This window comes from Eumetopias jubatus, unplaced genomic scaffold, assembly GCF_037043125.1.
Source record: "Eumetopias jubatus isolate StellerSeaLion01/CBP00866 unplaced genomic scaffold, mEumJub1_p1.0 scaffold_10, whole genome shotgun sequence".
Taxonomy (NCBI): Eukaryota; Metazoa; Chordata; class Mammalia; order Carnivora; family Otariidae; genus Eumetopias; species Eumetopias jubatus.
This window is the reverse complement of record NW_028274816.1, coordinates 69,789,225-69,805,096: the sequence shown is the minus strand read 5'-3', so window position 1 is coordinate 69,805,096 and position 15,872 is coordinate 69,789,225. Positions and strand designations below refer to the sequence as shown.

Here is a 15,872-nt window from a genome sequence, read left to right as displayed (position 1 = left end):
GGCGGGACGAGCTGGGGATGGGGAACACCGGGCCCCGCACCTCTCCCGGGCGCGTGTGCGGCGCCGGGGGCGCACAGTGACGGCTGCGGCGCCCCTAAGCCGGGCAGCGCTGAGGCCGCTTCGCCAAGGGAGCCTTCGGCCGGCGGCGGGCCGGGCCATGAGGAGCAGCCGGGGCCGGGCCAGGCCTCGCTGACCCCCGGCCCCGCGCGGAGGCCTCCCCCGTTTCCGCTCCGGTCTCTCGGCATGAGCGTCCGCCCAGGCCGGGGGCCGCGGCTGCCCCAGTGCGGCGGCCCGCGGGCGCGCTCCGGGCCGGCGGGCCCGCGGTGCTGAGCCCGGCCTGCCTCGCTGCGCTGCCCGCCCGCCCGCTGTATGCCCCGGGGGCGCGGCCATGGAGGTGGTGGGCGACTTCGAGTACAGCAAGAGGGACCTCGTGGGACACGGGGCCTTCGCCGTGGTCTTCCGGGGGCGGCACCGCCAGGTGAGCCCCGCCGGCCGGGGCGAGGCCGGGGTCTGTGGGCCGCCCTCCCGTCCGCGCGGCCGCGGCGGGACTGGATGGTCCTGAAACTTGGCGACGCCGCGGGCGCAGAGCCCCCCCCCCCCCCCCCCGGCTTGGCTCGCCGCCCTGAGGCCTGCCATTGTGCGCGCTGTCAGTGTCGCGGGGTTTGTTTTGGTCGGGCGAGGACTGTTTTGAGGCCGAAGCCGCTAGGCAGCGCTCCACCTACCGACTGGCCGCTCGGCCTCTGATTTCCTCCTTGCAGACCGCCTGGTAACCAGAGCGCGCTTAGGGGCTCGCTCGCCCGCCCGGCCCGCCGGGACGTGCCTTTCCCCCTGAATGTGCCCAGGATCCGAGTCCGAAAAGCCTGCACACGGTCCCCTGCCCAGCCCGGGCGTGGGCGCATCTGAGGTTTTTCCGCACCCTGGGCTGCCAAAGCTTGTCCCTTTTCAGGTCGATAGTTGCAGACCCAGCGGAAAACGGGCTGGTTTCCCGTTAGCCCGAGACTTTCTCAAACTCGGGGTGGGGGTGGGGGGTATCACATTTCCCAGCATTGGTTCCTCAACACGCGGACGAGCCCCGTACCACCTTGCCTTTCTGGGGTTAGATAGGCGGGTGGGAGAGAGGGTTGGACGCTTCATCTTTCAATCCAAGTAAACATGAATGCCGGTTCGAAAATGTTTTAAAGCTCTTGCTGTTCCGCAAATAGGGTCCCACGAGGTTGTCGAATCTAAAGAATTTGGAAGAGCACCTAGGGAGTGGAAATGATCAAAGGGGTTTTGGTAGTCCTGGTTGTTGGCAAGGGGCCTGTTAAAAGCGGGCTGGTTTTGTTGCTTATCAGAGTAATAAAAACTACTTTCCTTTATTATGGGAATAACTGAAAACTCGACAAAAAGTGATTAAAACAGGGCCAAATCTTGCCAAGCTATCAAATACCACCTTCCAGTTTATTATCCGCATTTCTCCAAAACTTTAAAGTGGTTGTAAATTTTGTCCTTTGTTTCATTTCATGCTCGTTACTATGTGGTCTTCGTATTTATTATTTTTAGTGGCTGTCTTGTAGGACGTCAGCTTGTAATTTATGAAATCATTTTCCTATTGTTGGAGATTCGGATTCTTTTCCATCCCCCCCCCAGTGTTTATGAATTTGCTAAAAAAAACACCTTTGTGCTTATAGATTATGTTTCTATAAAATAATTTCCCGGAGTAACACTGTTTTTCCTTTTCAGAAAACTGATTGGGAGGTAGCTATTAAAAGTATTAATAAAAAGAACTTGTCAAAATCACAAATACTGCTTGGGAAGGAAATTAAGATCTTAAAGGTATGTTTATTTATGTGATATTTCATACTGGGTTAAAACTTATTTTAAAATTAATGCATGATGACATCTTTTGTAATTTTGGTCCCTGGAGCCAAGTTTGAGAGTTTTCACCTGTTGCTCTCATTTTTGCATGCTCAGTTTTTTGAGACATTTGAGTACTCGGAAGCTATTTTTAAGAATAGATGTTTGTGGCTCGTGGGCTTAGAGGGATTCTGTGAAGACTGATTTTAGCTTCTCCTAATTTCTTCTTTTCCTTGGTTATTGTGTTACTGTTTGAGAAGAGGCACACCCTTCTTATCCAATATTTAGCTCTTGTCTTGATCCCTTTCAGGTGACACTTAAGTATTTGGGGGGGGACTGGGGGCAGATGGAAACTTTCTTCCTTGTAAATTGAAAACAAATTATGAAGTGGTCTTTTTAGATCACCCACAAGCAGTGTTACCCAAGTGAGGTGCTTTGGGGAAAAAATGGTTGCCTCGTCAAATACATATGCAAAATCCTGTTTACTGCATGCATACTTCTTGGAGAGTCACAAAGCCCTTTGCTTGGCAAAGAAAAATCTGAAAAATTGCACCATGAAGAAACTGGCTTAGGTGTATTTAACTCAGTGTTCCCCAAGCTGATGTGAGCGTAGAGCTCTCACCTCACACCAGCTTTCACCGAAACTACTCCTCTGTGGAGAGCTCTTTGGGAAGAATTACAGCTCTTTGAGCTAAGAATTATGCTTCATTTTCGTTCAGGCAAATAACGTGCGCTTTAAAAGCACTTCGGAATTTCATGCCTTTATTGCCGTTAGAACTGTATATTGAATTTGAAAAGACTCCCAGAGAGTCTGTGGTCATACTAACTGTGACATTTATTTTGTAAATGAGAGTACTCACCTTGTTAAGAGTCTAAAAAATGATCCTGGTGAAAAAACATTTAGGGCTCAAGTAAAGTTTGATCAGGCACATTTCCTCTTATTCTTTTGTAGATTGAATTGTTCTGATCTAGTAATGGAAGTGTAGTATGTAGAAAGAGTATATACTACCTAATGTGTGTGTATACTTAATATTTATTTGCATATTGAAATACATGTATTAAGAGTGATCACAAATATTTTAAATTCTCAATTTCCTTAACAGGAACTTCAGCATGAAAATATTGTAGCACTCTATGATGTTCAGGTACCTTATTAATATTATTTTTTAATTTGCATGTCAGTAAGGAACTGCTATTTCATACAAATTTAAGTGAATTGTAATAGAAATAGAAAATTGCCTTATTCTTGTTGGAAAGGTATATAGTTTGAGTTACATATTTATTAATAAAAAATTGCTTAAAGTAGGGGCGCCTGGGTGGCTCAGTTCGTTAAGCATCTGCCTTCGGCTCAAGTCATGATCCCAGGGTCCTGGGATCCAGCTCCAGGGCGAGCTCGCTGCTCAGCAGGGGAGTCTGCTTCTCCCTCTGCCTCTCCCTCTGCCCCTCCCTCTGCCCCTGCTCATGTATTCTCTCTCGTTCACTCTCTATCAAATAAAATCTTTAAATAAAAAAGTTGTTTAAAGTAGCATAGAGGGATAGGAGAAAATAATGTGCTGCATGAGTACATGAGTACTTTTATAGCCATACTATAGGAGTAGTGTTATTTTAGGTCAAGTAGAGGAATATTGATACCAGATCTAGCATTTCCTTTTTTTTCCCCCCTAGCATTTCTGTCGTAAATGTAGAAAGGACTGTTGTGGGCTATTTAAAAAATCAGAGCTTTTTTTTATTGCAAAAGTAACATTTGCTAATTGTAGATGTATTAGAAAAAAAATTAAAGAAAGCGTGCATATTCATCACCCTGATATAGCTGTGATTATCACCATGGCATACAGTAGAGTTGAATTTTATTTGGAGGTGGGAAGGCAAGGTTCTGAAGTTCTCTTCTAAGGCAACATTTCCCCTTGGAAGTCCTTTTAAAAAGCCTGATTTTGGAGAAAATTAGTATTTGGGGGGGCAGAGCATGAGAGTAAGTAGTTGGCTTATATTTAGGGACCATATTGTGTTTTAAATTCTAGAACCACTCTTGTCTAGTGTGGTATCCGCTGTGTGAGAGCCACAGTGATCTGAGATCTAAGGAGGGGGCAGCAGACTCAGCTTCTCCCTGGATTCTCACTCCAAAGCAGACTAGGGTGCATGATTTATGGCATTTCCTTCTTTTGTTTTTCTTAGTCTGGACAGTTGAATTCCAGTAAAGTAAATGGACATGTTACATGAGTCTGCTGTATGTGTTTCTAGCTAAAACCTTTTTTTTTTTTTTTAAGATTTTATTTATTTACTTGACAGAGACACAGCGAGAGAGGGAACACAAGCAGGGGGAGTGGGAGAGGGAGAAGCAGGCTTCCCGGCGAGCAGGGAGCCAAATGCAGGGCGATGTAGGGCTCGATCCCAGGACCCTGGAATCATGACCCGAACTGAAGGTGGAGTCTGCTTAATGACTGAGCCACCCAGGCGCCCCGCTAAAATCTTTTCTGTACACACTTCCATTACTCGAATTCATTTATAAGGTTTTGAGTGGCTACTGTGTGCCAGGCATTGTTCTAAGGGCTAGGAATAAAGCAGCGAGTAAAACAAAGTCCTTGCTTTCAGTGTGCTTAATTTTAGCAGGGTGAGACAAAATGGACTGTTCTTCTTGTGCTTCTTTTTTGTATGTAGTGATTTTTCACATAGTCATATCATACTACAAAGTATTTAACTAAACCCACGTTACAAGATGTTTCATTTTTTTCTGTTATAGAAAAGTGCTGTGAAGATAATATATAAATTCTGAACATAGCTTGGATTATTTTCATTCAATTTCTAGCATTGGAATTACCAAGGCAAATAAATAGCACACACAGTTTTAAAGTTTTTGATTGTAGAGTGTCATTGCTCTCCCAAAAAGTGACAATTTAAATTTCATGTGCAGACTATGTGAGTTCTATGGGGTGTGTTTTGTTACCTGTTTAAGTGGGTGTAACTCATTCCTTCATCCAAGAAATTCAAAGCAGCATAGAGAGAAAGGAGAAAAAATCTTAAAGTCAAAACTAAACTTATGTCACCATCCCTAGTTGAAATGTTGATTCTCCTCAGAGCTGTTTGTGTAGTTTGTCTTAGTCTCTGGAGACAGAGGGCACCAAGTGGTACAAGTCAGTGCCTGGTACAAAAATTGTTAAATAATATTAACTCTTAATTTCCCATTTTTTGAGAAGCACAGAAAACCCTGTCAATTGCAGAGTAGATTTTGCTTTCAGAAAATACAAAGTATACTTAGATTTCATTCTATTAGAAAAATATTTTTAAGTACTAGTTTCGGTTGTAGAGTGAGATATTTAGGAGGAACATGTGCTCAAAAACCTGAATTATCAAACAGTCAAGAATTTCAAGGTGACTGCAGTAAAATGTTTATATTTTGTGCATTGTATACTACTGGAAATACATAAATTTAAGAGATATCAGTCAAGTAAATACACTCTCGAGCATTTGACTAATGAGTAAACAGTCTTGATCTAATATTTTAGATTTGCTTCCTTAATTTTAATTGTATGTTTGTAGAGACAGTACAGTAGTTTTATCAAATTGAAATGAACATCATTTTTCCTGGCCATCAGTTATCTGTCTAAAGTTTATGGATACACTTTTATAAATTGAGAACTTTTGACATTGTAAAAAATCAGGTTTCACTTCAGATGACACCTAAAAAGCAACATACTTTCCCTAATTAAAAAATTAACATATTCTCATAGTTACAATAACCATTGTGAACATGAATAAATTAAAAAAGGAATAGCAGTTTTCAGAAATAACCACTTATATTTCTTTTAGCGTTTTCAAATATATATATATATATATGCAACTATAATCATTTGTATTTAGATTTTAAGCTTTTCATCGTGAGGGACTTAATAATACTATTTTTACATAAGTGCAACTTGTTTTATTAGACTTAGTATATCTTGGATACCTTTTCATGTCAACATAGTACTATAAGGCCAAATGATAATTTCCTTAAAGCCCAATTGTGGCCATTTGGGTTGTTTCTCATTTTTCCCTGTTCGAAACAGTGCTGCCGAGAAAGCTCTGTACATATCTCTGCTTACTTGAATGAGTGTTCCTGTAGAATAAAACCCTTGTCATGGAATCGTCTGGTCAAAGATATTAGCATGTTGCCTTGCAGAAGGTTGTACCAATTTATTCTGATCTAATGATCTGTTGGGGTTTTTTTCTTAAATCATTAGTGCATTGACCATCTTCATGTTTTATTTGCCTTTTTGTATTTCTTTTTTTTTTTAAAGATTTTATTTATTTATTTGAGAGAGAGAATGAGAGAGAGAGAAAGAGAGAGAGCATGAGAGGGGGGAGGGTCAGAGGGAGAAGCAGACTCCCCGCTGAGCAGGGAGCCCCATGTGGGACTCGATCCCGGGACTCCAGGATCATGACCTGAGCCGAAGGCAGTCACTTAACCAACTGAGCCACCCAGGCGCCCGCCTTTTTGTATTTCTTCTGTGACTTTCCTGGTGGCGTTCTCTGATGTTGTGCTGTGTTCGTTGTTCCTACTGATTCCTTCGTAATTAGTATTTCTTGGACCAGGTAATGGGGAACAAAAAGGAGTGTAGTGGTGAACAAAATAGAAATGGTCCTTGCCCTCGCGCAGCTTCCGCATCCTGGGGAGGAGGATGTGCAGCAAATAGCTACTTACTCTAGGTGTGCGCAGTGCCCTGAGGAAGACGAGCGCAGTCGAAGACCTTTGAGAGGAAAGCGTATGGGGGTGAGGGGAGTAGGGCTCCCCACTTTGTGGGCTGGGGATGACTTGGTGAACAAATGGTGTTTAAGCTGACATTGATGGAACAGTGGGAGATGGCCAGGCTTGGGTGGGTGGGAGAAGGGCAGGTAAGCGCCCCAAGCAGAGGAAGCCTTCTCTGTAGAGCGGGCAGGAGGGATGAGAGCTTGAGGAGCTGGGAGAAGCCCGGGCGGGGGATGGGAGTGCAGGGGTGAGGGGAGGGTGCGGTAGATGATGCTGGCATTGGTGTCAGCAGGGGCCACGGGCAGTCTTGAGTCTGAGGGCAGCGCTATGCCCTTGAAGAGTTTTAAGAGCCGGAGAGTGAGGATATGTCTGTTTTTCAAAAGATACCTATCTTTGACCCTTCTGGGCATGAGATAAGTAATGTCAGTCAGGAGTACTTCACCTGCATATTTGTCAGTTGTCTGGATAAATAAACACCAGCAGGTAATTTTTAGTGTTGTGAGAAAAAAAGATGATTCATTTAATAAAATGGTGCTGGCAAAACTGAGATACATGAGAAAAAATAAAGTTGGATCCCTATTCTCACCATCTTCCACAGTAATTTCCAAATGAATTAAAGGCTTAAGTATATAAAATAAAGAGTAAGAGTCTTAGAATAATATATTTTTTTGAGACACACAGAGAGAGAGAGAGCACAAGTGGAGAGGAGCGGAGAGGGAGAAGGAAAAGCAGATTCCCCCGCTGAGCAGGGAGCCCGAGGCCAGACTCCATCCCAGGAACCCCTCCCCCCCCCCAGATCATGACCTGAGCCAAAGGCAGACGCTTAACCAACTGAGCCACCCAGTGCCCCAAGAATCTTAGAATAATATTTAGATGACTATATATAATCCAAGAGTTGGAAAGGTATTTTAAATCAAGAAACTCAGGGGCGCCTGGGTGGCTCAGTTGGTTAGGCGACTGCCTTCGGCCCAGGTCATGATCCTGGGGTCCTGGGATCGAGTCCCACTTCGGGCTCCCTGCTCAGCGGGGAGCCTGCTTCTCCCTCTAACCCTCCCCCCTCTCATGTACTCTCTCTCTCTCATTCTCGATCTCTCAAATAAATAAATAAATCTTTAAAAAATTTAAAAAAAAAATCAAGAAACTCAGAAGCTATAGAAGTAGGGACATGTACAATTTTTTAAAATCTTGCTTTATGGCAAATAGTACCATGAACAAATCGAAAGCCATAAAAAGGAGCAAACTTGATACCTGCCACAGCATATGAATTTTAAACATTCTGTTTGTGTTTAAATGCCCCGATTGGGTGGGGGCCCGTGGTGTGGGCCCTGAAAGAATTCACTCAGGGCAGAACAAAGGAGAGAGCAGTTTATTGAACACACGCCAGGGAACAGCGGGCAGGGCAGCAGTGCGGAGTAAAGAGGTAGGGGGACATGGGGAATTTTCCCTTTTTTGGTAACTGTGCCTGGTTGTAAGTAGCTCATTGGTCAGTTAGGGTCTGTGGCCATTTTTCCACGTGGGTCGCTTAAGGAGCCTGTTTGCATTCAGCTCGATGGTCACTGTGGGCCTTTTTGCCTTGCTCAAGTTTTCATCGCTCAAGCCTGTTGCCTAAAAGTGGCCTGTACGGTGTTGGAATAAGAAGCCAGCCATATACAGCTATTGCATGGTTCTGTTTTTGTGAGTTCCAAGAAGAGGCAGGACTTGGGGGGGGTGGTAGAAGTCAGGGAAGGCATAGTAGACGGTGTCTGTGGGGAGGTGGGAAGGGCAGAGGGGATGAAAGAATGTTCTGGCATGATGGAAATGATCTGTATTTTGATTGGAAGGGTAGTTAATGGGTCTGCATTTGTCACAACACACTGAAATGTACACCTCAGTCTGTGTATGTTAATGGATGTACGTTATATCATAATAAAATTTTTTTAAAAAGTACAACACAACAGATAACAGGCTAATATCTCAAACATGTACATCCTCTCACAAATTGGTAAGGAAACGATAACCCAAAGAGACAGTAAGCAAAGGATGTAAATTGTTGGTTCTCATCAGAGAAATAAAGAGGCGCCTGGGTGGCTCAGTCGTTAAGCATCTGCCTTCGGCTCAGGTCCTGATCCCAGGGTCCTGGGATCGAGCCCCACATCGGGCTCCCTGCTCAGTGGGAAGCCTGCTTCTCCCTCTCCCACTTCCCCCTGCTTGTGTTCCCTCTCTCGCTGTCTCTCTCTCTGTCAAATAAATAAATAAAAAAATAAAATGGCTAATGTATGAAATGATATTCATGAACAAGTTGTCAGGGAAATGTAAATTAAAATAACAGTAAGATGTCACTTCTCGCGCATCCCTTTGGCAAAATTAAAAAGTGCCTCAATTCTTATTGGTGGAATTTGGGAGGAGGTGTAAAATATTCTCATGGATCACTGGTAGAAATGTGAATTGTTAGAACATTTTTGGTATGCTGTCGGACAATATTTTGCTTCTACACCCTGTAAGAATATTCTTAACATTGCAGCCAGAATAATCCTGGTGATGTAAGTCAGGGCTTGTTGATCCTGTGTTCGGACTTGGACTCTGCAGTGGCTCCCCATTTTTATCAAAGTAAAAGCCAAAGTCCTTATTTGCACAGCATGACCCTATTATCTCTGACCCCGTCTCCTATTTCCCTGTGCTTGCTGCTTCTGCTCCATCCACACGGGCCTCCTGTATGGTTCCCGTGGCAGTTCGTTCTCAGGGCCCTCTTCTTCCTTTTCCCCAAGACCTTTCTTCCCAGATACACCATATATACGGTTATTTCTCTGTCTCTGTGGTATATATAGATATATTCTCAACCTTCTTGAGGTCTTTACTCAAGCATTATGTTTTCAATGAATACATTTTAGCTTTCTTTAGCCACCCTCGGTAAAATTCCAGTCCCCTCCCCAGCACTATCTCCCTTCCTTACTTATTTTTCAAAGCACATATCACCCTCTAACATTTTTTATATACTCAATTCCTTTGTTTGATGTGTCTCCCTAACTCTTAACTCTTAGAAGCGAAGCTTAACGAGAATAAGGCATTTAACTTTGCTTGCTTACAGCGGTATCCTCAGTACCTAGAACAATGTCTTATATGTGGTGGGCGGTTAAAAATTTGAATGAAGAGAAATATCTGTTGCCATTAGAAATACACACCTTTTACTAGGAAAAAGTTATGAAAAGATACATACTAGCTGGAAATACTATTTGGAGGGGTGGAGATAAGCAAAAAGGTGGAAATGGGTTGTGTTAAGATGTACAAAAATGCAAATATATGCTCCATTTGCATGTGAGTGTATGTATTAGTAGGTGCATGAAAGCAGAAACCATCATGTCAGTCTCAGATGGTGACATTAAGGTGATTTTTTACTTCTTTCAAATGTTATGTATCTTAATGTGCAATAAAATTGAGGAAAAAAGCAATTCTTTTTTTTGTGGGGGAGTATTCACTTTTGCTTGCTTGCTTTCTGTAGTCCTTGGGCAGTCTTCTGATTATGAATTTGCATTCCAGGTCCTTTAATGCCAGTGAGGGAGTATGTACGTCTGAGTATTAGATTTAACCATTATGGTTAGAAAAAGGAATATTCTCCATTACAAATCAGTGAGCATAGACATTTATTAAAGTATGTAAAACATTGGCCACTCCGGAGGATGGGCAAGGGTGGACACCGTGGAGGAGGTGTCTGGGTAACAGCCGTGGCACCGCTGGAAATGGAGAGGCCTGGGCAGATGGGTGAGGCATTTAGGAGATGGGGCTGGTGATAGCTGTGTGAGGTAAAGAGGAGGAAATCGGAGTTGACAGCTCTTTGTTGTATGTATTGAAATGTTTTTCCCAGTTTGTCTCTCTTTTTGGGGGGAGGAGGGAGTCTTCGGCATCTCTTTGGTATGTGGAAGTTCTTGAATAGTAAAATTTGTCCATCTGTTCTTTAATGGCTTCTGGGTTTCATATTTCAGGATTTCTCCACCTTGAAATTATAAAAATGGCCCTCCCCCATTTTCTCCTAGTATTTATGGTTTTGGTTTTTCATATTTATATCTTTGGCCTCTGGACTTATGTGCAGAGAAATGATCTAGGGACTCATCTTATGTTTCAGAAGGGTATGCTGAAGAGGATGGTGCCTTCTGTGGGACTGTTGCAAGGAGTTAGGCCATTTGCAGAATTATGGGCAAAACAGGTTTAGATTAGGGAGGTACTTTGTTAGCACTTCTTAAGTTTGTAACTGGGGGCCGAGGGTGCAAGAAGAGCACCTGGCTCTGCGGTTCTAGAATGGACTAGGTTTGACCACTCGCCACTGACAAAATCTAAAGACAGAGAAATGAGTGGTGGCGAAACAAGAAAGGGGCTTTTTTGAGTGAGGCCAACCCTGGGAAGACAGCCGAATAACTCTCAAGGACGGTCCCCAGAGTGCTGAAAATACTTCTAGGTTCATATAAGGAAAATGTGGGTCAAAGATTGGTGGGTACCTGCAGGTGGGCAGTAAAGGTCAGGTCGATCATTGTCTTGGGGTCAATCACAAGGGCTCTTGCTGGCCTTAGGGCAGTCCCTGTTACTCCTTTGCCCTCTGGGTCTTTTGCCTGAGATACGAGATCAGCTAGAAAGAAGAACTTAATCAATTAGAAAGTACACACGGAGGTCAGAATGGGGGTAGTTGGCATCCTCTTTCAGGTTTGACAGATCAGTGTTACATTACAATGTGTGTTTTTTCCAACACCACCAAGTCATCAACTCAATTTTAACACTATCTACCTGGAGTTAGCATCAGATCTGACAGGTTAAGGACTTTGCCCTACAAGACTGCACCCTCTGCCCTGCACCTCCCCCCCAATTTTAGGCACCAGTCACAAGTCCAGGTTGTCACCTGTGTCTCTGACCAACCAGCTATAGATCAGAGGTACCAGCAACCTCCTCCTTGGATTTGATTAATTGCTAAAGTGGCTCACAGCCCTCAGAGAAACATTTCACTTACTAGATTATCAGTTTATTATAAAAGGGTATAAAAGAATATAACTTAGAAACAACCAGATGGAAGAGGTGCATAGGGTAAGGTATGTAGGAAGGGTGACCACTCTCTGCACATCCCTCTGAGCCCCATCCTTTTGGGGTTTTATGGAGGCTGTATTACATAGGTATACTTCATTAAATCATTGGCCATTGGTGATTTAACTCAATCTCTAGTCCCTCTCCCCTCTCTGGAGGTAGGGTGGGGAGGGGTGGGGCTGTAATGTCCAACCCTCTGATCCAACTGTCGGTTCTCCTGGCAATCCAGCCCTGATCCTTAGGTGACCTGGGGGGGGTTTTCCAAAGGTCGCCTCATTAACATAACAAAAGACCCCTTGATCTCTGATCCCTTAGGAGGTTAGAACGATTTTCTTTCTTCTTTTACGAGATAACCGTAGCCTAAGGGGTGGAGAATGAATCAGGAAAAGTAGCAGAGAAATGGGTTTTAGGAGCCCAGACTTTGTCTTCAATCTTTCTCTTGCTCTTTACTGAATTGTTTTGTTACTTTATGTTTCTCCCCTTCTGATCCTGAGCATCTGAGTTCTGCTGGAAAGAACATTTAGTCACGCTGTCTGATTTTTAAATTCACTTTATCTTTATTGTTTTTTCAAATTACAAAGGGAATAGGCCCTCAGTGGAAAAACAATTTAAATAGTCTAGCAGTATATAAAGTAAAAAAGAGATGCCCTCTTCTGATAGCTCCCTTTATTTCTTTTTCCAGGAAAAAACCACCATTGTGCATCCTTCAAAAGACTTTATTTTTTATTTATAAACACCACTCCCTTGGTAAAGGGAGATCATGACCCAAGCCTGCTTATGCAGGATGCTATGAGGCTGACTAGCACCATGTAACCCCAAGGAGAATAATTCTGTTGTTGGGTTGTGTTAAAATATACAAAAATGTTTTTAGTTGAACAAATTGTTTTTTTTAATTGTTTATTTTTGTCTAAATTTTTGTATACTGGCATAGAGTTCTTAATAATACTTTTTTTTTTCCTTCTTAGGGATTTTCTATCTTATTAAGGAGTTGGAGTAGGGAAATGATAAATTGAAATTCATTGTGTTTAATTTTGTGGATGGAAGTTCCTGGGGAAGAGTTGAGGATGAGGATTTTCTGATTTTAGAAAAGGAGAGCAGTTGTGTGTTGAACTCTGGGAAGCCCTCCGTGGTCTGGCTCACAGGCCTCTTGGCCTCGCTCCTCAGCCTTTCTGACCCTACGAGAATCTCTTCAAGTTCTTCCCTCCTGCCCCAGTAGCATCGGAGTTTCAGTTTGTCCACAGATGGCTTGATTGGTTGTTTCCTCTTTTCTTTTTACTGACTCTTTGCTCGCTCTTGGAGCTGCTCCAGAGCTTCACTTAAAAGATGGGCACTTTTGTCATGGAGGCCTTTACAGAGGGAGGTGTTCCAGAGAGTATGATCGAACCTTTGAAGGTTTGTACTGCTTTAAAGGTGGGCAAGAGAAGAGTTGCATGAGAAATCAAGGATGTTAAAACATTTCTTTCCATGTCTTTGTGTGGAATAAACAGTTTAGCCTTCCCTGAGGAATTTCTAGTTGTCTTTTCTCTTCAGTAGTTAGGCTGTGGTGCTATTATATGATTAGGCAATACTGATTTGAGATGATACTTTTGTACTACGTACTTGGGGAGAAGAAAACTGTGGTTTAATGATATCTCAGTATTTTTAGGGATGATAGAGCATTTTGGTCTGGATTTGATCAGGTTAGATGGCCAAACCTAAGACTGATTCACCATAGAGATGATTTAGCTAAATTAGAAATATATTTTTGTTTTTCTTTCTGATAAAAGGAAGTAAGTATTTCTTACAGACTTGCTTTTCTAGCGTGCTGGGAGCTGATGGTTCTCCACTTCCTTCCTGCTCATGGCAGTGCTGCTGTTAGGGAAACCAACTGTGTTTTAGGCTTTCGGCTTGGCTTTTCATGCCCAAGGCATGTGTGGTCCTGCTTGGGGCAGACTGTGGTTCCTGGTTCCCCCGCAGAGAACAGATATTCTTCTGAACTTCCAAATGCCTCCATGGGGGGGGGGGGGTGGGGGGAGGGCTCAAAGAACTGGGCACAGTGTGTTTTAATTTTTTGTCTAGTCCTCTGGAGTAATTAAGTGAAGTAAATCATCCCAAGTCACTGAGTTCCTTGCAGAACATAATTCGGGTCTTGACTTGTGGCATCCAGACCCGTGGCGAACACCGTGGACCCACTTTGTGGCAGCCCCTTGTACTGCTCCTCATTGCACAGAAGTGCTCCAGACTAGAAGTGCTGAGATGCCAGTTTTTATTTCTAATCTGTGTGACCTAATACTTTATTTATAAAATCCAGTAAAAACAAATTGTTGTAAAAATGAAGTTTAAAAAGGACCTACAAACAGATGTCCAAAGTTTTTATTATTAGGTTTAGCAGACATAAAATTATTTTGTTAAATTGCTTTAAACCTTTTAAAATTTCTTTTTTTTATTTTTAAAGATTTTATTTATTTATTTGACAGAGAGAGAGAGCAAGAGCAGGAACACAAGCAGGGGGAGTGGGAGAGGGAGAAGCACGCTTCCCGCTGAGCAGGGAGCCCGATGCGGGGCTCGATCCCAGGACCCTGGGATCATGACCTGAGCCGAAGGCAGATGCTTAACGACTGAGCCACCCAGGCGCCCAGACTTTTAAAATTTCCTACGTTTAGTTTCTGTAATTATCTCGTGGGCTAGTACCAAATAATTCACTGAGTGGCACTGGTTCTCGAACCACACCCCGAGGGATACTGCCTTACCTCTCCTCTTATCCTCTGATAGAACTCATTCTTGAATTTAGCATATTAGTGAAGCCAAGTGCTTTTGGGAAGGGCTGTATCTTGAATCACATTTGAACACTGTCTCCAGTTAGGCTATAGGAAGCACAATTTAAAATTTAATTAACATTGTAAAAATGGTTATTGAAGAATCAAGAAGCCAGTCTTTGAATTACACAAGCAACAGATCTGGAGCTATATGACTCAGAGACTTAGTAAAATTTCTGAAATCAGTTCCTTAAAATCAGTCTGTTACTAAGATATGTGAGGAAGTAAATGTCTTTCCTCTGCCAACAAATCCCAGATAATGTGATTGCCTGCAAATAAACATAAGAATCAGAAAAACAAAAAACTAACCATCCTGGGTCCTGTATTCCACAAATCAGATTGTGCATTTAGCATTCTTAGATAGGATTATCAAGCCATTGCTCGAATCATAAATTTTTCAAAGTAGAAAGGCTTCTCTGAGGACCAGGGAATCCTTCCCCCCCCGCCCCCCCCCCCGCTCCCCCGCCAATTTACCATAGCTATGACCAAACAGTGAGTCTATCTTTAGTTCTTTCCCTAAACAGAATTGAACGTAATGACTATATTAGTGTCATCAAAACTTGGCTTGGTTTTGAAGTTGGGATGCTTAAATTATTGTGTTGGGGATTTTAAATTTCACTTACTAGTAGATTTTGTAATTTAATTTTACTTGTTTAACAATGAACAAGTGTAGTATTTTTATTAACTCATTATTGAATTTGAGCTTCATTCTTTCTCTAAATTGTATTTAATGTTTACTTTTCAGGAATTACCCAACTCTGTCTTTCTGGTGATGGAGGTAGGTAGTATATGTGCTGTTTAATTTACTTCAAATTCCTTTTGAAGGAATTAGTATGTACTAATTGGTACTAATACTAATGTACTAATTTGATTAGTATTTAAAGTGGACGGTAGATTATTATTTGAAATTTTGAATTAATAAAGTCCATTTAGTAACTTAGATTCTACTTTATAAGTAATATATAATTTAAAAATTTGATACCATAATTCTTATGTTTTTCAGACTAGATTTACATTATGTAGAAACTCTTTAATTAAAATTAACTGATCATGAATCGAATTAATCTTGAATCCATTTCCTTATTTTAATTATTTTTTCTTTCACGTATCAGTACTGCAATGGTGGAGACCTGGCAGATTATTTACAAGGTAATTTTTGTTTCTCTGTCAGTGTTCAATAAAGATAGTACTGTAGTCTGTTTAATCCTGAGAATTACTTCTGAAATAATGCTGACCCTGTTTTCTGCACTTGTATAGAAACATTCAATAAATATTTGTGTATTTGTTTGTGATCGCTTTGCTGACCAACTGTTGTTTGTTGTGGTTTTATTCCTAAACTTGTGTATAAGTGCTTCCTTCATGTGTCCCTCTTTCTGGCAGTGTTTGAGAGATGGGTCCTCTCCCCAAGAGAGAAAAAACCATATGGTTCTCTTCTTCAAAAGACTCTCTGGGTTACCAGCAGTGAACCTTTAGTCCCT

At 42.4% G+C, this 15,872-nt stretch overlaps 1 protein-coding gene across 8 annotated transcripts in view; it reads left to right on the top strand.

Annotated features, from left to right (window-relative positions):
• Positions 1–321: 321 nt before the first annotated feature.
• The window catches only part of ULK2 (unc-51 like autophagy activating kinase 2), an 82,803-nt gene continuing 67,252 nt past the window's right edge, over positions 322–15,872 (top strand). For 3 of the 8 annotated variants that reach the window (XM_088027944.1, XM_028089524.2, XM_088027943.1), the window contains exons 1-5: positions 323–478; positions 1,723–1,815; positions 2,940–2,981; positions 15,140–15,172; positions 15,507–15,543. In XM_088027944.1, coding sequence (XP_087884070.1) covers positions 389–478; positions 1,723–1,815; positions 2,940–2,981; positions 15,140–15,172; positions 15,507–15,543 — 295 coding nt within the window. In that variant the 5' untranslated portion in view covers positions 323–388. Of the gene's footprint in view, positions 479–1,722; positions 1,816–2,939; positions 2,982–15,139; positions 15,173–15,506; positions 15,544–15,872 lie in introns of all 8 variants that reach the window. The other 5 variants (XM_088027942.1, XM_028089525.2, XM_088027945.1 and 2 more) reach the window with 4 other exon arrangements.